At 51.3% G+C, this 24,515-nt stretch overlaps 1 protein-coding gene across 1 annotated transcript in view; it reads left to right on the top strand.

The window, feature by feature from the left end:
* ZBTB16 (zinc finger and BTB domain containing 16) overlaps nucleotides 1-24,515 on the top strand; it is a 158,113-nt gene that overhangs the window by 131,158 nt on the left and 2,440 nt on the right. The window contains exon 6 of the mRNA XM_038753414.1: nucleotides 18,601-18,771. Within this exon, the coding sequence (XP_038609342.1) occupies nucleotides 18,601-18,771 (171 nt within the window). The remainder of the gene's footprint in view (nucleotides 1-18,600; nucleotides 18,772-24,515) is intronic.

Below are 24,515 nucleotides of genomic sequence, written 5' to 3'. Positions count from 1 at the left end.
GACATTTGTCTGGATTTATGTGTACTGTTTATAGAGTTCTTGGGTGCAGGGATCATATCCACCAACTCTACTGTATTATACTCTCCCACACAGTACCGTGCTGGACACACAGTATGTGTTCAATAAATATTGATTGATGGAAAGGGGTGCTGGAGGGGAGTTGGAGGTGACTTTGGGAGTAAAGGCCAGCTGTCGGATGATTGGACAGTCCCAGGAAAGGTGAAAAATCCTGAATGCAGAGGTGCTAGGGAGATCAGGGTTATGGCAGCATGTAACCCGGCCAACAGGGGGAGAGGAGAAGAGACTCTCCTCTGTGATGGGTTCTAGTAACTGGGAAGCTCCCAGGCATGGGGCAGTCTGGTTAAGCAGAAAAAAGAAAAGCAAAGAAAAAGAAAATGTAGGCTGGTTCTTCTCTGCAATCCTGGGGAAGCTGAGTCCCAGAGAGGTTAAGGGTTTTGTCCAAGAACACACAGCTCCACAGGATCTAAAACTCAGAGCTTCTGAATCCCAGCCAAGGGCTCTGTTCAGCAGGCAGTGAGGAAGTATCAGAGGGCAGGAGACAGACAGTTGGTGCCTGGGGAGAGGTGTTTGGCAGCTTGTGAGTGTGTGTGGGGGCCATTGGCTGGACTGGGCTGACCACTGAAGTTTTGGACAGAGAGAGGAGGGATCCCTGAGGCCTCTTATGCCTTAGAGTGAGGTTTGCCCAGGGGGACTCTACTTCCCCAATAGCCAGCGGACATGTCTTCCTGGGCCTAAATCCACATGACATGGACTATCTTCCCCAGCTTCCTCTTGGCTCATCATCTTGTAAACTCTGACTACTATCTCATGACTCTGCTGTCTGATAGGCTGTCCATTTCATATCCAGCCTCCATCCCTGCAGCTCCCCCCCACCCACCAAATCCCCCTCTCTCTCCCTCTCACCCTGGCTGCAGGAGAGACCCCACCCCTCCTCCCTTACCCAGTCCCTCACCCTATGGAAGCCCGGGACTTTGGTTGGAATAGAAAGTGGGAGGAAGTGGCAGGGTGGAGATGGGTATCTCACCAGAGGGCTAAGGGGGGCTAGACTGGGCTCTACCCCTTGGCCCCCAGTGAGGGGAGTTGGTCAGGCAGGGATGGGGCTGGATGGTGGATTTGGGGGGAGGGTTTGCTCCACTCACCTGTCCAGGTGGGCACCCGGGCTGATGGGCCATCTGCAGCCAGGTGCTCCCTCTCCTCCCCTTGGGGAATCTGGGGCTAGCGCCTCCCCCATTCTGCCTCTCTGGAGGGCTCAGGGGGGTGGAAGAGACTCACCTGAACCCAGGAAGAAGAAGAGCCCTTGTGGGTAATGCTGTAGAAGGGGAGAGGCTGGGCTAGGGTTTCCCCAGTCTATCCCTTCTAGACTGTAAACCCGGTGTGGACAGGGATTGTCTCTATTGCTGAATTGTACTTTTCAAGCGCTTAGTACAGTGCTCTGCACACAGTAAGCGTTCAATAAATATGAATGAATGAATAAATGAAGAAATGTCTCCCAGAGAGGGCCATGGCCAGACTTTCAGAACCCATCACCTGCTATCGTGTTCTCCTCTTTTACCTCTTTTTCTCTGCCTCCTTCCCTCCCAATCCTTCCCTCCCTACCCCCTTTCTCCTCCCCTCCCCCTCCTTCTCCTTGTCCATGGGCCTCAGTACAGAAGGGGACCATATGGCCCTTTGTGGACGGATTCAGTCGTCTTGGTACAGTAGCCACTGCTGTTCCCCGGGCGTCAGCTGCCCCCTCCCTCCCCAACCCCCTACCTCTCATTCCCCCTGCCAGCCTGGAGGCTGGGGGGTCTGGGGACTGAGCTCCAGGAGGAGGGGGGAAGTAGGTTGCTGTGGTGGGGGGGTTCTTAGGGAGAAAAGGTGATCCAGATATTCTTCCATGACACACACATGCACAAACACATGCACACACACACACACTCAGGCTCACACCTAGGACACTCACACATCCACTCAGGCGCTTCCTTACTGTTATGCGCACAGCTACACATACACACACGCTCAGTTTTACACACACAGGCACACGCACACACGCACGCATGCAGTCACACACACCGAGAAAACTGTTGAAGTGAAGTCAAATGTCTCAAAGTCAGATCCTTTTTAGTATGAATTTGCTGTGTCTCATTCTGAGCACTAATTCCAATTTAATTGCAAGTGGCCCGAAGCCTCTTCAATAGGGTAACAAATGGTTTGATTTTGTAAACTTCATCAGACTGCATTTTAAATGCGACACAGTAGCCCAGCTCGAATGCCAATGAAGCACTGAAGTTGCTCTCTGTTTACTAATTATCCGTTTTTACTCTGAGCCACGCTGGCTGGCTTGTCTGATTAAATCGGATTTGTGGGATAGAGAACAGCTAGCAGAGTTTTCTCTATAGTAAACGAGATTGAAACTATGCGCCGCCTGGCTGCACACTGTAAATTATATTTCCTTTTAAAGGGGACGTGTCCCTTTTATTTCTCCGGCGTCCTTCCCGCATATTAAACTTTACGGTACAGGAACAGGCTCCTCATCCAGTCTGTTAGCCTTCACTCTGTGTGCCCTCTCTCTCTCTCTCTCTCTCTCTCTCTCTCTCTCTCTCTCTCTCTCTCTCTCTCACACACACACACACTTGCTCTCTCACTCTTTTCTTGCTTTCTTTTGCTCTCTCCTCTCACTCTCCCCCTCCCCTCTCCCCTCTCTCACTCTTTCTCGTCTCTTGCTCTCTCCTCTCTCTCACACTATCCCCTCTGTCATTCTCTTCTCTTCTTTCCCTCCTCTCTCACTCTTTCTCCTCTCTTGCTTTCTCCTCTCTCTCACATTATCTCCCGTCATTCTCTTCTTTCCTCTCACTCCTCTCTTTTACTCTTCTCTTTATTCTCTCTCCTCTTTTAATGTCTTTCCTGCTCTCTTTTCTTTTGCTCTCTCACTCTTCTCTCTTCTTCCTTGCTCTCTTTTGCTCTCTCCTCTCTTGATCTCCCCTCTCTCACTCTCTCCTCTTTCTTCTCTCTCGCTCTCTTCTCTCACACATTTTCTTCTGTCACTTTCTCCTCTCTCTCTTCTCATTCCTCTTTCTCTCTCTTCTTTTTATCCTATCTCTCCTCTTTTAATGTCTCTCTTGCTCTTTTCTCTCTTGCTCTTTCACTGTCTCCTCTTTTCTCCCTTGCTCTCCTCTTTCGCTCTCTCCTCTCCCCTCTCTCACACTCTCTTCTCTTTTTCCTCTCTTGCTCTAACTCCTCTCTCTCACATTCTCTCCTCTGTCACTCCCTCCTCTCTCTCTTCTCCTCTCTTTTGCTCTCTCTCTTCTCCTCTCTTTTGCTCTCTCTCTTTTTATCCTCTCTCTTTCTCTCTCCTACTCTTTTAACATCTCCCTTGCTCTTGCTTTCTCCTCTCTTCTTCTCTCTGTTCCCCAGCACTGGTGGGTGAGGTTGAGGGTCTCTGAAACTGCACAGGAGTCAGAACTTGTGGTCTGAAAATCCACAGTGGGGTTAAATGATTGGGAAAACCTCCCCTTCCAATTTCCCACTCTCCCCACAGCTTGGGGCAGTGGCCAAGGAAGTGGGGAGAATTCAACTTCAGAAGGACACTGAGTCCACTAAAAGAGGATTCTGCCTCTCATTCATTCATTCAATCGTATTTTTGAGTGCTTACTGTGAGCAGAACACTGTATTAAGCACTTGGGAAGTACAAATTGGCAACATATATAGATGGTCCATACCCAACAATGGGCTCAGTAGAACTGAGGAACATCCATACCCTGACTCCCTCTTACTCCCCTCCCCCAACTCTTCAGAGGAGATGGGGTGACAGGTGTGTGTGTGTGTGTGTGTGTGTGTGTGTGTGTGTGTGTGTGTGTGTGTGTGTGTGTGTGTGTTGGGGGCTGGGGGGGAGGACAGAGAGAGATTATCTCTTTCCCAAATGTGACATCTGAAGCCAAAGGCCCAGAGGCAGAAAACAACAGGAAGAGAGAAATAGAGGTAGAGATGGTTAGATGACAGATAAGTAGAGAGATAGATCACAGGGAGAGCGAAACAGAGAAATGCAGAGAGAGATGGACAGAAAAATGGTAGCCAATAGACAGCTAGAGAAACAGAGACAAAGACACACAGAAAGACAGAGACAGAGAAAGGCCCAGACTGAGCAATGATCGATGGGAGACATAGAGAGATTGATAATAGTGAAAGAGGTATGGTGAGACAGAGGGTAGTGAGAGAACAGGGAGGCACAGACAGATCAGAGAGAGACAAAGACTCAGGGAAATACAGAGAGAGGGAGAGTTGGAGACAGAAATGATAGGTGGATAATAGAGACAGAGACAGGCATGGAGAGAGAAACAGAGACAGGTACAAATTTAAAGACAAAGATAGAGACATGTAAAGACTAAAGGACAGAGGCAGAGAGACAGTGAAAGAGGGGCAAAGTGATGAAGACAGAAAGGCAGATTGGAAGAGAGACATAGAGGCAGAGGAGAAAGGTCTTGGGGAGCTCAGCCAACTGTAAACTCGTCTCTAGTCTGTAAACTCACTGTGGGCACAGAATATGTCTACCATGGCACCCTCCCAAGCGCTTAGTACAGTGCTCCACCCAAAGCAAGCACTCAATAAATATGACTGATGGGTTGATTGATTGATAAGAGCAGGGGGTTGGCCCTTGGAGGAGCACCGAACTCTAGTGCTCAGATTCTAATGCTCCCTGACTCCCACCCCCCTCCCCACCCTCTCCCGCTGGAACCTATCTTTGTGCCTGCAGTTTTTATATTTCAATTTGCTTTTGAGAGCCCTGCCAGGATTAATGGTGGCCGAGCTCTCCCCTTCCCAGCCATTGTGTGCAGTACAGTACAGGCCCGGCCGCTGGGCGTCCCGCGACCGCCCGGTTACCGTGGGGATGAATAGCTCTGCCGCCGCCAGCCCAGACGCTCTCCTTTTAATTGTTGACAGTAAAAAGCATTTAAATGCTGCTTAATTTGTAATCATCTTCTAGGGGAGAAAAGGAGAGGAGCCATTAAAATGTCAGCGAAATGGATCCATGCTTCTCTCTCTCTTTCGGTTGGGTTTTGTTTATTTATCCAGGGCGATTTCTCTTGCGGGGCCCCTCTGTTGTCAGATATTTAAGTGGCTCTGAAGCATTCGGCATTTCATTTTATTTCGGATTTCTCTCTCGGACTCCAAAAGGGGGAGGTGTGGAGGTGGCTCTCTCTCTCTCTGTCTCCCTCTATCTGTTTGTCTCTCCGGCTATCTGTCCGTCTCGCGAATCGTCAAACTCCCCCTGTCTCTTGGTCAATCAATCAAACTATCAATCGTATTTTTTGAGCGCTTACTGTCAGTCAATCCATCATATTTATTGAGCGCTCACTGTGTGCAGACCACTGTACCAAGCACTTGGGAGAGGACCATACAACAGAATTGGTAGACACATTCCCTCTCTGTTTTGTTCTGTCTTCTTCTCTCTGTTTTTTCTTAGGTGCGATGGGGCAGGCCAGTCCACGAAACCAGAGATTTGGGAAAGATGTGAATTGGGTGGGTGGGGTCCAGGGCTGGTGGGGGGAGGGTGGCGTGAAAAATGTCTTATAGCTGAGAGGAGCGCCCCTTGCCCTCCTAGTGCCCCCCACCCCCCACCCAGGGCTCCATAGAGCTGGAGTCTCCATCCCAAACCTCGGCTCTTTTGCCTGGGAGATCTTGCTTTCTCCTTCCTCACTATGGACCCCAGAGTCCATTAAAGTCTGTCCCTGCATCCCCTCAATCAGTCAATCGTGTTTATTGAGTGCTTTCTGTGTGTAGAGCACTGTATTAAGCGCTTGGGAGAGTACCATGTAACAGAGTTGGTAGACACATTCCTTGCTCACAATGAGCCTTCATTCACTGCTCTATCCACAAAGGCTCCTTTCCTCAGCTCTGGATCCCCTTCTGGCAGGAACACCTGTTCAGGTCACCCCTAGCAGTCCCCTTCAGAAGGGGGGGTCCCCAAATACCTGTCCTGCCTAAAGGGGCCTTTGACACAGTAAGACCATGACAGTCTCTACAGCATTTCCCATAATTTGGGACTGACAGTATGCCCTCTCCCACCATGAATAGCCTGCAGCTGCTAATGTGGCTGCAGCCTGGACTGAGATACCCATTGGTGACAAGACTGGCGACCTTGGTGTTTAGAAAGGCCAGCGAAAACGCCAAAGGAAAGGGAAGGAGGGATCCCTGTTGCCCCCCTCTGAGGAGTGGGAGTTCAGGCAGGGCTGTTGGCTTTTGTTGGGGGAATGGAGGCCGGAGAAGGGGAGAAAGGGTTTTCAAAATCAGACTTGCCACAAGGAAGAGGGGCTGCAGGGGCTGCCAGTTTCTCCCCTACCCCACCACCCCATGGTCCTTCAGCCCAAATACTCTGGCCCTTCCCCTTTCTCTATTTCCTCCTGGCCCACTCATTGCTGCTGGATCCAGGACTCCAGAAGCAGATGCACCCCAGGCTCGGGGTCCCCCTTCCCACACCCACATCCACACTCACTCCCGCAACCAGGTCCACACCCACGCTCACACCCTCACCTACATCCACACTGGCAATCATACTGGCACCATCACCCATGTCCTCACCCTCACCCACACCCATACTTGCACCCACATTCGCACCCGCACCCTTTCATTTTACGGGAAGCTCCGGGCAAAATCCCTGCCCTTCCCCACCATGGCCTTGGCAACAAGGAGGAAACTGGCTTTGCTGATTTCTCTGTGGACTGCAGGCCAGTGACCCCTTAGAAACTAGTAAAACCATGCCCCGTCTCCGCAAGGCTGGCTATCCACCCGTGGTGGCTATATTCCCAGAAGGGAAGGGAGGCTGGGGGAGTGGGCTGCAGAAAGAAGAGGAGGAGAGAGGAGGAGACAGGGAGAGGAGCAGGGGATGTTGAAGGTAGAGGGCCGAAGGGAGGCTGTAACCAAGCCCCTTCTCATCTTGCCCCTAGCCTGGATTAGGAGGCTGGGGAGAGGAGGACTGTCTCCCTTGCCTTAGTCCCTGGATGGGGGTGGAGGGGGCGTTTGCCTAGTGCATGTTATCCCCCCTTACACTCCAAAGCAGACACCCCCCAGTCTCTACACTGTAAGCTCGTTGTAGGCGAGGAATGTCACTCTTCATTGTTGTACCATACTTTCCCAAGCACATAGTCCGGTGCCCTGCACACAGTAAGCGCTCATAAAATAGGATTGAATGGATGAATGCCCCAGTGGCCAGTCTCACGCCTTGGGGCACAGACCCTCTAGGTCTGGCGGCCCGAGGCCGGCCGGACGGACGGCGGGTCCGGCCAGTCCTGCTCCATCGCGGGCCAATTAGTTTCCCAAGGCGGGGGCCCGCATGGGCCACATGGCCGCAGCGCATTCGTTCCGGGCCTTGCGCCGGCCGGGCCCATTGTCCGGCCTGGGCCGCCCCCGCTCGGCCCCATTGTTCCGGGCCGCAGCGGGGGGCGAGCGGCGCCAATTGAGCCGGACGGACGCCCCGCCGGCCCCCGGCTTCTCAGCCCCAGCTGGCCGAGGTGCTTAGGGCCTCGGCCCCGCTGACCTCTGGCCCCGCGCTGGCGGTTTGAAAGTTACAGACCCGAGGGCTGCATAGCTCTCCGGATTTACCCGCCCCGCCCCACCCCGCCCGGATTTTTCTCTGCAGACCCCGAGCAGCTCGGCCCGCCGACTGAGCTGGGAGGGGGTCTTTCTGGTGGGGGACGGGGGGAAAGGGCTGAGGAGAGGCGGCTGGGATGAGGGTCTTTCCGAGGGGGAAGGGGCTGGGTCAGGATCTTTCTGGAGGAGGGGCTGAGAAGGGGGTCATTGGGGGGAGGGGCTGAGAAGGGGTTTTTGTGGGGGAGGGGCTGGGGAAGGGTTTTTTGGGGGAAGGGGGAAGGGTCTTTAGGGGGGAGGGAAGGAGGAGGGAGATCTTTGGGGAAAGGGGGATGAAGAGGTCTTTGGAGGGTGGGATTGGGAACCAGTTTTCTAGGGGAGGGGCTGGAGAAGGGTCTTTTGGGGGAGGGGATGATGAGGGGAAATCTTTGGGGAAAAGGGGCTGAATGGGAGGTCTTTGGAGGGCAGGGCTGGGAAGGGGTTTTCTGGGGCGCTGGAGAAGGGTCTTTCGGGGGGATGAAGAGGGGGATCTTTAGGGAAAAGGGGCTGAAGAGGAGGGCTTTCGAGGGTGGGGCTGGGAAGGAGTTTTCTGTGTGAGGGGCTGAGGAAGAGTCTTTTGAGGGAAGGGCCCTTTGGGAGGTAGGGCTGGGAAGAATGCCTTTTGTGGGGGCCGAGGTGAGTCTCTTGGGTGGGGAGGGTCTGGGGAGATACTTTTGGGGAGGAGGCTTTCAGGAGAGCTAGGAAGTTTTGTGGGGGACCTTCCTGAGGGACACTCTCCCATGGCAGCCCCAAATCGGCTCAACCCAGGGCTGTCTCCACCAGTGGTACCTGGATGCTTGGAGGACTTTGTGGGGGGCCTGGGACTCGTCTCTCCCACTTGAAACCCTTGCTCACACCCTCCCCACTCCTTGGAATTCCCTCCTCCTTCAAGCCTGCCAGATCACTGCTCTCCCCACCTTCAGAGCCCTTATGAAGTGTCATCTCCTCCAGAAAGCCTTCGCAGTTTACAATCTCCCAATAACTACCTCCACACTTAATGTGCTCACAGCTACCCACGTCACTTCTGTACATAATAACTTTCATGAGAAGCAGCATGGCCTAATGGAAAGAGCTGGGGACTGGGAGTCAGAGAACCTGGTTTCTAATCCTGGCTTAACCACTTGACTGCTGGATGGACTTGGGCAACTCATGTAACTTCTCTGAGCCTCTGTTTCCTCATCTGTAAAATAGGGATTCAACACCTCCTATTTAGACTGTATTTTGTTTTGTTATCTGTCTCCCCCCTTCAAGACTGTGAGCCTGTTGGTAGGTAGGGATTGTCTCTGTTGCCAAATTGTACTTTCCAAGTGTTTAGTCCATTGTTTTGCAGACAATAAGCTCTCAATAAATACGATTGAATGAATGAATGAATGAGCCCCATGTGGGACAGGGACTATGTTCAACCTGATTATTTTGTGTCTACCGCAGTGCTTAGTACAGTGCTTGGCAAAAAGTAATCGCTTAACAACTACCACAGTTATTATTACATACTAAGCTATTTAAGAACTCATTCATCTACATATCCATCATCCATTCTTGTCTTCATCTTGCTATATTATTTCTACCATCTAGATTGTAAACTACTACATTGTGTCTAATAATTTCATTGTATTCTCCCAAGTGCTCAATGTGTGGCTCAGGGGAAAGTGCCCGGGCTGGGGAGTCAGAGGTTGTGGGTTCTAATCCCGTTCTGCCACTTGTCAGCTGTGTGACTTTGGGCAAATCACTTAACTTCTCTGTGCCTCAGGTACCTGATCTGTAAAATGAGGATTAAGACTGTGAGCCCCCCGTGGGACAACCTGATCACCTTGTAACCTCCCCAGCGCTTAGAACAGTGCTTTGCACATAGTAAGCACTTAATAAATGCCATCATTATTATTATTATTACTCTTCACACAGTAGGCATTCAAATATTCTTGATTGATTGGCTGATTGATGGACTGTCTTCAAGGACAATCAACCTGAGAGTCGTGGTTAGAGACAGTTAGATTGTAAATCCGTTAGATTGCAAACTCCTTGAGGGAAGGGGTCGCGGATACCAGCATTGTACTCTCCCAAGTACTTTGTACACTGCTCTTCATGCTGTAGGTGCTTACTAATTGCTATTGATTGATTGACTGACAGAGAAGCAGCGTGGCTTAGTGGAAACAGCCCGGGCTTGGGAGTCAGAGGACATAGGTTCATAACCCAGCTCTGCCACTTGTCTGCTGTGTGACCCTGGGCAAGTCACTTCACCGACCTCCGGTCCGACCTCCCCAAAGTCTCTTCCCCCCTTTCTCCAACCCCCCGGCTCTCAACACTCTCTGCTACTCTCCCATCCTTCCCAGCAGTATCCTCAGAGGAACTCTCCTCCCTCCTCTCAAGTGCTACTCCGGCCACCTGTGCTTCTGACCCCATTCCCTCTCATCTTATGAAATCTCTCGCTCCATCCCTTCTCTCCTCCTTAACTTCCATCTTCAACCACTCACTCTCCACTGGTTCCTTCCCCTCTGCCTTCAAACATGCCCATGTCTCTCCCATCCTAAAAAAACCCTCTCTTGACCCCACCTCACCTTCTAGTTATCGTCCCATATCCCTCCTACCATTCCTTTCCAAACTCCTTGAACGAGTTGTCTACACGCGCTGCCTAGAATTCCTCAACAACAACTCTCTCCTCGACCCCCTCCAGTCTGGCTTCCGTCCCCTACATTCCACGGAAACTGCCCTCTCAAAGGTCACCAATGACCTCCTGCTTGCCAAATCCAACGGCTCATACTCTGTCCTAATTCTCCTCGACCTCTCAGCTGCCTTTGACACTGTGGACCACCCCCTTCTCCTCAACACGTTATCTGACCTTGGCTTCACAGACTCCGTCCTCTCCTGGTTCTCCTCTTATCTCTCCGGTCGTTCTTTCTCAGTCTCTTTTGCAGGCTCCTCCTCCCCCTCCCATCCTCTTACTGTGGGGGTTCCCCAAGGTTCAGTGCTTGGTCCCCTTCTGTTCTCAATATACACCCACTCCCTTGGTGGCCTCATTCGCTCCCACGGCTTCAACTATCATCTCTACGCTGATGACACCCAGATCTCCATCTCTGCCCCTGCTCTCTCCCCCTCCCTCCAGGCTCGCATCTCCTCCTGCCTTCAGGACATCTCCATCTGGATGTCCGCCCGCCACCTAAAGCTCAACATGTCGAAGACTGAGCTCCTTGTCTTCCCTCCCAAACCTTGTCCTCTCCCTGACTTTCCCATCTCTGTTGACGGCACTACCATCCTTCCCGTCTCACAAGCCCGCAACCTTGGTGTCATCCTCGACTCCGCTCTCTCATTCACCCCTCACATCCAAGCCATCACCAAAACCTGCCGGTCTCAGCTCCGCAACATTGCCAAGATCCGCCCTTTCCTCTCCATCCAAACCGCTACCCTGCTAATTCAAGCTCTCATCCTATCCCGTCTGGACTACTGCACTAGCCTTCTCTCTGATCTCCCATCCTCGTGTGTCTCTCCACTTCAATCCATACTTCATGCTGCTGCCCGGATTATCTTTGTCCAGAAACGCTCTGGACATATTACTCCCCTCCTCAAAAACCTCCAATGGCTACCGATCAATCTGCGCATCAGGCAGAAACTCCTCACCCTGGGCTTCAAGGCTCTCCATCACCTCGCCCCCTCCTACCTCACCTCCCTTCTCTCCTTCTACTGCCCAGCCCGCACCCTCTGCTCCTCCACCACTAATCTCCTCACTGTACCTCGCTCTCGCCTGTCCCGCCATCGACCCCCGGCCCATGTCATCCCCCGGGCCTGGAATGCCCTCCCTCTGCCCATCCGCCAAGCTAGCTCTCTTCCTCCCTTCAAGGCCCTGCTGAGAGCTCACCTCCTCCAGGAGGCCTTCCCAGACTGAGCCCCTTCTTTCCTCTCCCCCTCGTCCCCCTCTCCATCCCCCCATCTTACCTCCTTCCCTTCCCCACAGCACCTGTATATATGTATATATGGTTGTACATATTTATCACTCTATTTATTTATTTATTTATTTATTTTATTTGTACATTTCTATCCTACTTATTTTATTTTGTTGGTATGTTTGGTTCTTTTCTCTGTCTCCCCCTTTTAGACTGTGAGCCCACTGTTGGGTAGGGACTGTCTCTATGTGATGCCAATTTGTACTTCCCAAGCGCTTAGTACAGTGCTCTGCACATAGTAAGTGCTCAATAAATACGATTGATTGATTGATTGATTCACCTCATCTGTAAAATGGGGATTAAGACTGTGAGCCCCCCATGGGACAACCTGATTACCTTGTATCTACCTCAGCGCTTAGAACAGTGCTTAGCACATTACAGTAAGCACTTAACAAATGCCATTATTACTATTATCATCCAGAATAAATTTAATCTCAAACCGAAGCAGCCAATTCCCCATTTACCCAGGATTAGCACTAAGGACTCTGATCTCTGCAGCGTTAATAATAATAATAACAATAATTGTGGCATTTGTTAAGTGCTTACTATGTGCCAGACACTGTACTATGTGTTGAGGTAGATTCAAGCAAATTGGGTTAGACACAGTCCTTGTTCTATGAGGGGCTCACAGTCTCAATCCTCATTTTACAGATGAGATAACTGAGGCCCAGAGAAATGAAGTGACTTGGCCAAAGTCACGCAGCAGACAAGTGGTAGAGCCGGGAGTAGAATCAATCAATCAATCGTATTTATTGAGCACTTACTGTGTGCAGAGCACTGTACTAAGGACTTGGGAAGTACAAGCTGGCAACATATAGAGACAGTCCCTACCCAACAGTGGGCTCACAGTCTAGAAGGAGAACAAAACCAAACATACTAACAAAATAAAATAAATAGAATAGATAGGTACAAGTAAAATAGAGTAATAAATATGTACAAACATATACATATATACAGGTGCCGTGGGGAACGGAAGGAGGTAAGATGGGGGGGATGGAGAGGGGGATGAGGGGGAGAGAAAGGAAGGCTCAGTCTGGGAAGGCCTCCTGGAGGAGGTGAGCTCTCAGTAGGGCCTTGAAGGGAGGAAGAGAGCTAGCTTGGCGGATGGGCAGAGGGAGGGCATTCCAGGCCCGGGGGAGGACATGGGCTGGGGGTCGATGGTGGGACAGGCGAGAACGAGGCATGGTGAGGAGATTAGCGGCAGAGGAGTGGAGGGTGCGGACTGGGCTGTAGAAAGAGAGAAGGGAGGTGAGGTAGGAGGGGGCGAGGTGATGGAGAGCCTTGAAGCAGAGGGTGAGGAGTTTCTGCCTGATGTGCAGATTGATTGGTAGCCACCGGAGATTTTTGAGGAGGGGAATAACGTGCCCAGAGCGTTTTTGGACAAAGATAATCCGGGCAGCGGCGTGAAGTGTGGATTGAAGTGGGGAGAGACACGAGGATGGGAGATCAGAGAAGGCTGATGCAGTAGTCCAGATGGGATAAGATGAGAGCTTGAACGAGCAGGGTAGCGGTTTGGATGGAGAGGAAAGGGCAGATCTTGGCAATGTTGCAGAGCTGAGACCGGCAGGTTTTGGTGACGGCTTGGATGTGAGGGGTGAATGAGAGAGCGGAGTCGAGGATGACACCAAGGTTGCGGGCTTGTGAGACGGGAAGGATGGTAGTGCCGTCAACGGTGATGGGAAAGTCAGGGAGAGGGCAGGGTTTGGGAGGGAAGACAAGGAGTTCAGTCTTGGACATGTTGAGTTTTAGGTGGCAGGCAGATATCCAGATGGAGGCAGGAGGAGATGTGAGCCTGGAGAGACGGGGAGAGAGCAGGGGCAGAGATGTAGATGTGGGTGTTATCAGTGTAGAGATGATAGTTGAAGCTGTGGGAGCGAATGAGGTCACCAAGGGAGTGAGTGTAGATCGAGAACAGAAGGGGACCAAGCACTGAACCTTGGGGAACCCCCACAGTAAGGGGATGGGAGGGGGAGGAGGAGCCTGCAAAAGAGACTGAGAATGAACGACTGGAGAGATAAGAGGAGAACCAGGAGAGGACGAAGTCTGTGAAGCCAAGGTCGGATAGCGTGTTGAGGAGAAGGGGGTGGTCCACAGTGTCGAAGGCAGCTGAGAGGTCGAGGAGGATTAGGATAGAGTATGAGCCGTTGGATTTGGCAAGCAGGGGATCATTGGTGACCTTTGAGAGGGCAGTTTCCGTGGAATGTGGGGACGGAAGCCAGACTGGAGGGGGTCGAGGAGAGAGTTGTTGTTGAGGAATTCGAGGCAGCGCGTGTAGACAACTCGTTCAAGGAGTTTGGAAAGGAATGGTAGGAGGGAGATGGGGTGATAACTAGAAGGTGAGGTGGGGTCAAGAGAGGGTTTTTTTAGGATGGGATGGGATAGGTTTTTTAGTAGAACCCATACCTTCCAGCCATGCTGCTTCTAAATCACCTCCCTCTTTTCTCTTAGTCTCCCTTACTTGTGCTCACGTAATTGAAAATCTCTGAGAATACTGTTGAGTTTCATATATGATCATAATAATAGTAATGATAACATTAGGAATTTCATTTTGAGTAAAACTCAACAGTATTCTCAGAGATTTTCAATATAATGATCATGATAATAATAATGGGTGGTATTTGTTAAGAGCTTACTTGTGCCAAGCACTGTGCTAAACGCTGGGGTAAACCCAAGAGAATCAGGCAGACATAGCCCCTGTCCCATATGGAGTTCAGTCTTCAAAGGGTGGAGCCCTGTGGACATAAAGAAGTATTTAAGACCCCCCTCCTGGGGGTCATTCATGAAATGCAGGGTTTCATGAATATGTATGCAAAGCAGGAAGGTATGCAAAACACTTCCCTAAAAAAAAAAAGTAAAGACCCATATTTTCAGTCTACCAGCTTGCCGTCTATGCCTCTCCCTCATTAGGCTAGCAGCTATCTGCATGTCACCTCTATCCCAACAGGCTTGGGTCTTGACTGGCCCACTTCAACCATTTCAGGAGTCCAGAATTAATCACCCAAGAGTCGGTGAGAGCAAGGTGACTTAGAGGAAAGAGCCAGAAGACTGGCGTTCTAATCTTGCCTCTGCCCTTTGCCTGCCACATGACCTTAGGTCAGTCCCTGGACGTCTCTGGGCCTTGGTTTCCTCATCTGGGGATGAAATACCCCTTATTTCTCCCACTTGCACTATGAGCTCCATGTGGCATAGGGACTGTGTCTGCTCTGACCGGATTGCACCTACCCTAGCGCTTAGCACAGTGCTTGACAGATTGCAAGTGCTTCACAAATACCACAGAGAGGAGCCAGGGGTCTGAATCGAAGGAAGCCAGGGTGTAGGCAGCTGGGAGCTGAGAGGCAGGCTGAGGAATCGTCTTGGTTTTTGGAGGGCCAGGGGGTTGGGGGGAGTGTTGCCCCCCTCAAACTTCTCCCCTCCCCAGTTTCTCCATCCTCTTAAAATGCAGACTGAGCTGTCGTTGCCGGCTGCCTGTGAGTCACCCTCGCCGGCCGGTCTCTCGCACACCCGGCGGTTGCAGACAGGCGCATCCTTGAACCGCAAATACAGAAAGGGAAAGGGAAGGAGGGTGGGAGAGCGAGGCGGAGGGGCTGCTCCGAGGGTCTCAGCCGACAGGCAAGGGGCGGGCGTGGGGGACTGGGACGGGGTATTTATTGAGCGCTTACCGTGTGCAGAGCACTGTACTAAGCGCTTGGGAGACTACAATAAAAGATCAACAGGTCAGAAATAGAATACCGATGACTTACGGGAGGACTACTTGTCAAGGAGATAGAATCAGGTTTGTTCCCTTGGGTTTCTGAGTTCATTCATTCATTCATTCATTAAATCGTATTTACTGAGCGACTACTGTGTGCAGAACACTGTACTAAGCGCTTGGAAGATGCAATTCAGCAATAGAGACAGTCTGTCCACACCGTGTTTACAGTCTAGTAGGGATTGTCTCTGTTGCTGAATGTTCTTTCCAAGCGCTTAGTACAATGCTCTGCACACAGTAAGTGCTCAATAAATATGATTGAATATATCCTATGTCCTTACCCCACGGAGGTAATAAGTCCCACAGCAAAATCCTCTCACGACAAGTTCCTTTCCCGCTCAGGGGCTGGGGGAGAAGTCCCGGGAGATGCTAAATTCAGGGAGGTGAGGTCGAAGGGGGAATATGGGGGAAGGGGGAGAGGCCGGAGGGCTCCAGGTCACTCTCACCAGCTGTTCGGACCTTCCTCCCCGCGCCCGCTCTGGTCATTCATTCATTCAATCCTATTTATTGAGCGCTTACTGTGTGCAAAGTACTGTACTAAGCGCTTGGTCGAGGATCGCCCCGAGCTGGACAGCGAGGCCGGGAGGGACTCGCTGAGCCTGGGTTACTCGGCCTCTCGCTCCGCAGCTAGACTGACAAGGGACTAGGCTGGATATTCATTCATTCATTCATTCAATCATTTATTCATTCATTCAATCGTATTTATTGAGCGCTTACTGTGTGCAGAGCACTGTACAAAGCGCTTGGAAAGTACAATACAGCAATAAAGAGAGACAATCCCTGCCCACAACAGGCCCGCAGTCTAGAGGGATAATTATGGTACTTGTTAAGTGCTTACTATGTTCTAAGCGCTAGGGTAGATACAAGGTAGTTAGGTTGGACACAGTCCCTGTTCCATACAGGGCTCACACTTTTAATCCCCATTTTACGGTCGAGGTAACTGAGGCCCATTCATTCATTCAGTTGTATTTATTGAGCGCTTACTGTGTGCAGAGCACTGTACTAAGCGCTTAGTCGGCAACATATAAAGACGGTCCATACCCAATAACGGGCTCACAGTCTAGAAGGGGGAGACAGACAACAAAACAAAACATGTAGACAGGTGTCAAAATCGTCAGAACAAATAGAATTAAAGCTATATGCACATCATTAACAAAATAAAGAGAAGTGAAGTGACTGAGACTGAGCCCCCTCCTTCCTCTCCCCCTCCGCCCCCTCCCCATCCCCCCGCCTTACCTCCTTCCCCTCCCCACAGCACCTTTATATATGTATATATGTTTGTACATATTTATTACTTTATGTATTTATTTTACTTGTACATATTTATTCTATTTATTGTATTTTGTTAATATGTTTTTTTTTGGTCTGTCCCCCCCTTCTAGACTGTGAGCCCGCTGTTGGTTAGAGACCGTCTCTATATGTTGCCAACTTGTACTTCCCAAGCGCTTAGTACAGTGCTCTGCACACAGTAAGCACTCAATAAATACGATTGAATGAATGAAAAAGTGACTTACCCAAGGTCACACAGCGGATATGTGGTGGACCGTCTCTATATGTTGCAAATTTGCACTTCCCAAGCGCTTAGTACAGTGCTCTGCACACCGTAAGCGCTCAATAAATACGATTGAATGAATGTGGTGGGGCTGGGATTAGAACCCTTGACCATCTAACTCCCAGGTCCGTGCTCTGTCCACTAAGCCACGCTGCTTCTCCAGGCCAGGGAGCCCCACGGGGGTTGCCTGAAGCCGGTCGTTTTAGCACCCGGGGGCGGGGGGGACGAGGGGTGAATCCCAGCGCAGGGACATGGGCGGGGAGGGGGCTCTGAGGGGCCGTGGGCTTGATAGAGCTGCAGACGGGTCCCTCACAGGGAAGGAGCTAGAGACCTTGGCGTCCACTGCCTCAATTCGGGGCCCGGCCATCCCCTCCCCAGGAGATCCCGGCCAATAATAATGATGGCATTTATTAAGCGCTTACTATGTGCAAAGCATTCATTCGTTCAATCGTATTTATTGAGTGCTTACTGTGTGCAGAACACTGTACTTAGCGCTTAGGAAGTACAAATCGGCAACATATAGAAATGGTCCCTACCCAACAACGGGCTCACAGTCTAGAAGCACTGTTCTAAGCGCTGGGGAGGTTACAAGGTGAGCAGCTTGTCCCACAGGGGGCTCACAGTCTTAATCCCCATTTTACAGATGAGGTCACTGAGGCACAGGGAAGTTGAGTGACTTGCCCAAAGTCACACAGCTGACAATTGGCAGAGCCGGGATTTGAACCCGTGACCTCTGACTCCAAAGCCCATGCTCTTTCCATTGAGCCATGCTGCTTCTTCTAAGCCAAGCCCTCCATCTAGGCCTCAGTTTCAGTCAATCAATGGTATTTATTGAGCACTTACTATGTGCAGAGCACTGAACTAAATGCTTAGGGGAGTCCACAACAACAGAATTAACACTTTTCCTGCCCATAACAAGCTTACAGTCGACTTGAGCATGGTGTCCTTGAATGGTCACTGAGATGGAGAAGCAGCACGGCTTAGGGGATAGAGCATGAACCTGGGAGTTAGAAGGTCACAGGTTCTAATCCTGGTTCCACCACAAGTCCGCTGTGTGACCTTGGGCAAGTCACTTCACTTTTCTGGGCCTTAGATTCCTCATCTGTAAAATGAGGTTAGAGAAACAGCGTGGCTCAGTGGAAAGAGCCCAGGTTTGGGAGTCAGAGGTCGTGTGTTCTAATCCCGCTCCACCACTTGTCAACTGTGTGACTTTGAGCAAGTCACTTAATTTCTCTGTGCTCAGTTCTCTCATCTATAAAATGGGGATTAATAATAATAATGATAACATTTATTAAGTGCTTACTATGTGCAAAGCAGTGTTCTAAACACTGGGGAGATTACAAGGTGATGAGGTTGTCCCGCGGGGGGGCTCACAGTCTTAATCCCCATTTTACAGATGAGGGCATTGAGGCCCAGAGAAGTGAAGTGACTTGCCCAAAGTCACACAACTGACAAGGGGCGGAGCCGGGATTTGAACCCCTGACCTCTGACTCCAAAGCCCGGGCTCTTTCCACCGAGCCATGCCCACGCTGCTTCTCTACCAGGCCAAGCCCTCCATCTAGGCCTGTTTCAGTCAGTCAATCAATGGTACTTTTTAAGCACCACCTCCACCTCCACCATTCCCACCCCATTGTGCTGTGCGCCCCCGGGCCCCGCCCCAGCCCCCTCTGAGCCTCCCTTGGCTGCAGCTTCTCCCCGGGGGTCTCTCCCAGGAGTCCTGACGCCTCCCACCCTCCATGTCTCCCCAGGCACCGACATGGCCGTCTTCTGCCTGCTGTGCGGAAAGCGCTTCCAGACGCAGTCAGCGCTGCAGCAGCACATGGAAGTGCACGCGGGGGTGCGTAGCTACATCTGCAGCGAGTGTAACCGCACTTTCCCCAGCCACACGGCCCTCAAGCGCCATCTGCGCTCGCACACAGGTAAGCCCACGGCTGGCAGTCATGCACAGTGAGTAGCGCTCTGCGCTGACCGGAGACCTACAGTCTACACCCGTTTCGGCCTTTTCCCCTCCCATCTCCTGTGTGGCCTTGGGCAAGTCGCTTCACCTCTCTGGTCCCCAGAGTGCTCATCGGTAAATGAGGGACGGGCACCCGACCTGCCGTTCCCCGCCCTGCCCTCCGCGTCCCGGGAGGCCGGGGGGAGGGTCCCGTCCCGCAGAGGGGAAGGGGCGAGGGGGGAAGAGGGGGCCAGAACCGCCTGGCCTAGTGGCCAGAGCAGGGGGTTCGGAGTCAGAGGACGTGGGTTCTATTCCCGCCTCCGCCACTTGTCTGCTGTGTGACCTCGGGCAAGTCACTTAACTTCTCTGTGCCTCAGTTACCTCATCTGTAAAATGGGGATTAAGAACTGTGAGCCCCCTGTGGGGCAACCTGATTACCTTGTATCTGCCCCAGCGCTTAGAAAAGTGCTTGGCACAAAGTAAGCGCTTAACAAATGCCATTATTATTATTATTATTATTATTATTATTTCCCCTTTCCGTTTCCAGAAGCAGCTCTGTCCCTGCATCTCGGTCAGAGCAGAGAGGGCCCCGGTTAATGCAGGCCAGAAAAGTCCAGCACCGAGAGGAGCCCACCCCAGGGGCGGGGCACGGGGTGGGGTGGGGGTGAGGGCTCTGGAGTGCACCCACAATTGAGCACAGACAAGCTTTCTTATATAATCCCCTGCACATATATGAACATGCATGTCCCCTGCCATGTAACCACACTTGGCCATGCATACCTACACTAGAACTTTGATACATATATAAACACACATATAAGCATGTGTATACCTACCCATGTAACATCATCCAAATCCAAGCTCACCCTGACACACGTAATAATAATTATGGTATTTGTTAAGCGCTTACTATGTGCCAAGCACTGTTCTAAGCGCTGGGGTAGTTACAGGATACTACATGCTGGGGGAAAGGCACAGAATGTTCGCAGTCGAACTCACTCACACATTCACAATCTCGTACAAACATTCACACTCGTGCCCACACTCACCTCCCAGGTACACATTCACCCATACTCACATTCCTCGTAAACCCACAGACACTCACACAGTCCTACTCCCTTGTGCACTCATTACCTCACACTCACAAGCTCCTCATAAATTTACACACACTCATAAACTCCTATTCCCTTGCACACTCCTCATTATCTCACACTCAGGCACCTCATAAATTTACACACACTCACAAACTCCTACTCCTTTGCACACTTATTATCTCACACTCACAGGCTTCGAGTAAATTTATACACATACATTCGTGAACCTCTACTCCCTTGCACACTCATCTCACAATCACTCGAACACTCATAAATTTACACACACTCCTCATAAACTCCTACTCCCTTGCACACTCCTCATTATCTCACACTCACACACACACTCCTCGTCAATTTTAGACACACTTCTCATATATTCTTAATCTCTCGCAAACTCCTCATTAACTCACCCTCACTCACACACTCTTCGTAAACTCACTTGAACACTCTTTCCCATAAACTCACATTCATTTATTCAATCGTATTTACTGAGCCTTTACTATGCGCAGAGCACTATACCAAGCGCATGGAAAGTACAATACAGCAATAAGGAGGATCCCTGCCCACAACGGGCTTACAGTCTAGTGTTCGGGTGGGGGGGGGGGGAGACGTCAAAACAAGTAAGCAGGCATCAATATAAATAAAAAGACGCACAAGCGTCCATCCATCAGCCCACGCTCATTCATGCACATTATCCACGTCTTGTCCCCTCAAACCCACTCGTGCTCCTTTGCGCGTTTATGCTCACTCGCCATCTCAACGCCGCAGGAGTCACTCTCTTTCCGGTCCTATCAGCGGCCTGGCAGCTAGGTAGGAGGTGAGAGCCGCCGTCTCCCGGCATTGATATTAATAATAATAATAATAATAATAATAATAATATTTATTAAGCTCTTACTATGTGCCAAGCACTGTTCTGAGCCCTGGGTAGATACAAGATGATCAGGTTGTCCCACGCGGGGCTCACAGTTTTAACCCCTATTTTACAAATGAGGTAACTGAGGCCCAGAGAAGTGAACTGACTTGCCCAAAGTCACACAGCTGACAAGTGGCGGAGTCGGGATTAGAACCCACGACCTCTGACTCCCAAGGCCCGTGCTCTTGCCAATTAGCTCCCCGGCTCCGCTGCCCGGGGGGGCTGCACGGCGCGGGTGAGGGTGGAAGAGCCCGGGGAGGGTCAGGGAAGGGCCGGAGTGTGGGGGGTGGGGGTCGGCGGTCAGGTAGCCGTCCAGGAGCCGGGTCACAGGTGCACGGCGCGGTCCGGAGGGGCGCTAATTAGTCCCGTTTGTCCTGCACTTAATGTCGAGCTCATTAAGGAGGCTGCAGAGTTAATCAACATTTGGCAAATTGGATTTTGAGTTCTGCAGCCGGGTTTGTGGACACTCCGGAGCCCCCTGGGGGGAGGATTAGAGGCCGACTCCTTCGTCCGCTCCCTCCCTTCCTCCTCCAGGAACCTCCTCCACTCCCTCCCTCCTCCAGGACCCTCCCTTTCCCCCTCCCTCCTCCAGGTCTTTCCCCCCAACTTCCTCTCTCCTCCAGGTCCCTCCTCTCCTTCCTCCTCCACTCCCTCTCTCATTCATTCATTCAGTCGTATTTATTGAGCGCTTACTGGGTGCAGAGCACTGTACTAATCGCTTGGAAAGTACAATTCAGCCATAAAGGGAGACAATCCCTGCCCACACTTGGTTTACAATCTGAGGGGGAGGAGGGGCCGGAGACAGACATCAAAACAAATAAACAGGCATCAATATAAATATAATTATGGAGATATGCATATATACTTATGTGGAAGTTTAGAAGTCATGGTCATGCACACATTCAGACATATTTCAAGACCCAGAAACACGCGGACACCCACATTGACACGTCTGTCCTCAGGGACACACGGACAGTTGTGCCCTTGCAGACACCCACAGAGACACTTGTGCCCTCGTGGACACACACTACACACAGACACATGCACACACACGCACATCCCCTCACAGACACACAGAAACGTGTGCCCTTGCAGATACATGCAGACACACATGCCTTCGCAGAAACACGTGCCCTCAGACACATAGACACATGTGCCCTTGCAGTTACACAGCTCAAAGACACACACACACACACACATGTACACATTCCCTCACAAACACACAGAAACGTGAGCCCTTGCAGATACAAGCACATATGCCTTCGCAGGGAGAAACGTGTGCCCTCAGACACATAAACACAAGTGCCCTTGCAGACAAACAGATTTGTGTGCCCTCACAGGTACACTGAGAGACATATGTGCCCTTGCAGACACATAGAGACCCACATGCTCTCCCCAACAGACACACATTCCCTCACCAACACACACACACAGACAAATGTATCCTTGCAGACATCCGAGACACACATGCCCTCACAGGCACACCCAGAGACGTGTGCCCTCACAGACCCACATAAAGAGACCCACATGCCTTCCCAGACACACACACACACAGAGGGAGAGATACACACGTGCCCTAGCAATCACATGGTGTAGCCCTATCCCCCAGAGACACCCTTGCCCTCCTGATTGGTGCCCATCCAGAGAACCCTCCGGCTGTCCAAACTGTGGGGAGCGATGAAGGGTGGGGATGGGGGCATGACTGGCTGGTGGGGGCGGGGGACGTGGAGGGGGCTTGGGGACCAGACCGAACCCCGTCGAGAAAGGCTTCGGGGTGGGCTCCGGGTCTGAACTCGACACCCTGGGGTGCGCTCTGCCACCCACCCACCCACCCACTAAGGGCTTTCCTTCTCCCACACCTCTCCCACCTCTCCTCACCTCCCTAACTCCGCCCAGAACGGATAGACTCCTCGAAATGAAGATTTATGGGAGATGCAGGAACCCTAATTTGTGGGGCTGGGGGACTGGTTAGGGGCCCGAAGAGTGGAGAGTATGGGGGGAAGAGTAAAATATCATTTTACAGAGAAAGTGCAGAGGCAAGTCTGTGAGTCTATAACGAGAAGGAGAATTTATGCCGAGGCACGAGCGCGGTTTGACACGGGGATAATGAAAAAACGTAGGTCATTGTGGATGACTTAAACCTTCGGCAGCAGAAGCAAATGTATGAAATGCAGAGGACATTACATGGCTGGCAGCTCGGCACATCTGCAGTGGGACAAGTGAAATACAGGGAGGCCATTCTTTCCCATAAACCGGGCTGGCTGGCAATGCAGCCCCGAGAAATTGTAATTACAGTGACAAGACGAATCAGCGATATTTAAATATTCATGAACGAAGTCTGGGGTGATCAATCTGTCTTTATTGTCCGCGCCTTCGCTCCAGTAATAAATAAGCAGAGAGACCGCGTCGTCCGGCTCCCAAGCCCCCACCTTGGGTGTTAAAACCCTTCCCATCTGGGAGCCCATGTGGAAGTCTGGGTTGGGTCAGGGTTGGGGTTTAGGTAGAGGGGTCTGGGTGGGGATCCAGGGGGCAGGAGTCTGGGTTAGGTGCTGAGTTGAGTTTTAGCGAGATCAAAGTGAGGGTCCGGGGTGGGTCTAGGTTAAGGTCCGGTTTGGGGTTGGAAATGGATCTGGGCTGTGGTATACATTGGTTCTGGGTGGAGATCAAGGTGGGAACTGGAGAGGGGGTGGGACTGGGTTAGGGGCTGAGTTGGGTGTTGGTTTGGGTCAAAGTAGGGGTCCGGGGTGGGTCTAGTCAATCAGTCAATTGTATTTATTGAGTGCTTACTGTGTGCAGACCACTGTACTACATGCTTGGGAGAGTACAGTAGAACAATATAACATACCCATTTCCTGCCCACAATGAGCTTATAGTATAGAGGGGACAACAGACATTAATATAAATAAATAAAAATTACAGACATGTACATAAAAACTGTGGGACTAGAAGGTGGGGTGAATAAAGGGAGCAAGTCAAGGTGGCACAGAAGGGAGTGGAAGGAGGGGATAGGAGGGCTTAGACAGGGAAGGCCTCTTGGAGGAGACGTGCCTTCAATAAGGTTTTGAAGGGTAGGGAGAGTAACTGTCGGATTTGAGGAGGGAGAGTTTTCCAACCAGGGTCTAGGTTAGGGTCTGGACTGTGGTCTAGGTTGGGTCTGGGTTGGATCAAGTTGGGGGTCCAGGGTGGGCCTGGGTTGGGAACAAGGTGGAGGTCTGGGGAGGTCTGGACTGCGGTCTTGGGTCGGGATCTAGTTTGGGTCTCGGTTGAAGTCAAGGAAGGGTTTGGGGGCAGGTCTGGTTTGGGACTAGTTTGGATCTTTGTGTGTTCTAGGTTGGGGGGTTGGGGTCAAGGTGGGGTCCTGGTAGGGTCTGTGCTGATTATGGGTCAGGGTCTAGGTTGGATCTAAGTTAGGATTCAGGGTGGGATCTGGGTTGGAGTCCAGGTCTGAGTGAGGGATGCCAGCGCTTGGAACAGTGCTTGGTACATAGTAAGCGCTTAACAAATACCATCATTATTTATTTATTATTTTGAGGAATGATCTTTAATCTGATTACCTGAATTGGGAGCGTTTGGGATCATAGAGAATAGAAAAAAAATTCCTCCCTCATCCCACCCTTCTCTCCTTCCAAGCCTGGGAGTGACAAGGGACCAGAGGTGGGTTTGGAGGTGGATCTGGGTGAGGGCAGAGAGGCAGTCCCGTCCTACCCATCTTCCCCTCAG

The sequence above is a fragment of the Tachyglossus aculeatus genome, chromosome 11 (assembly GCF_015852505.1).
Source record: "Tachyglossus aculeatus isolate mTacAcu1 chromosome 11, mTacAcu1.pri, whole genome shotgun sequence".
Classification (NCBI taxonomy): Eukaryota; Metazoa; Chordata; class Mammalia; order Monotremata; family Tachyglossidae; genus Tachyglossus; species Tachyglossus aculeatus.
The sequence above is the reverse complement of the archived record's forward strand: the minus strand, read 5'-3'. Positions and strand labels throughout refer to the sequence as shown.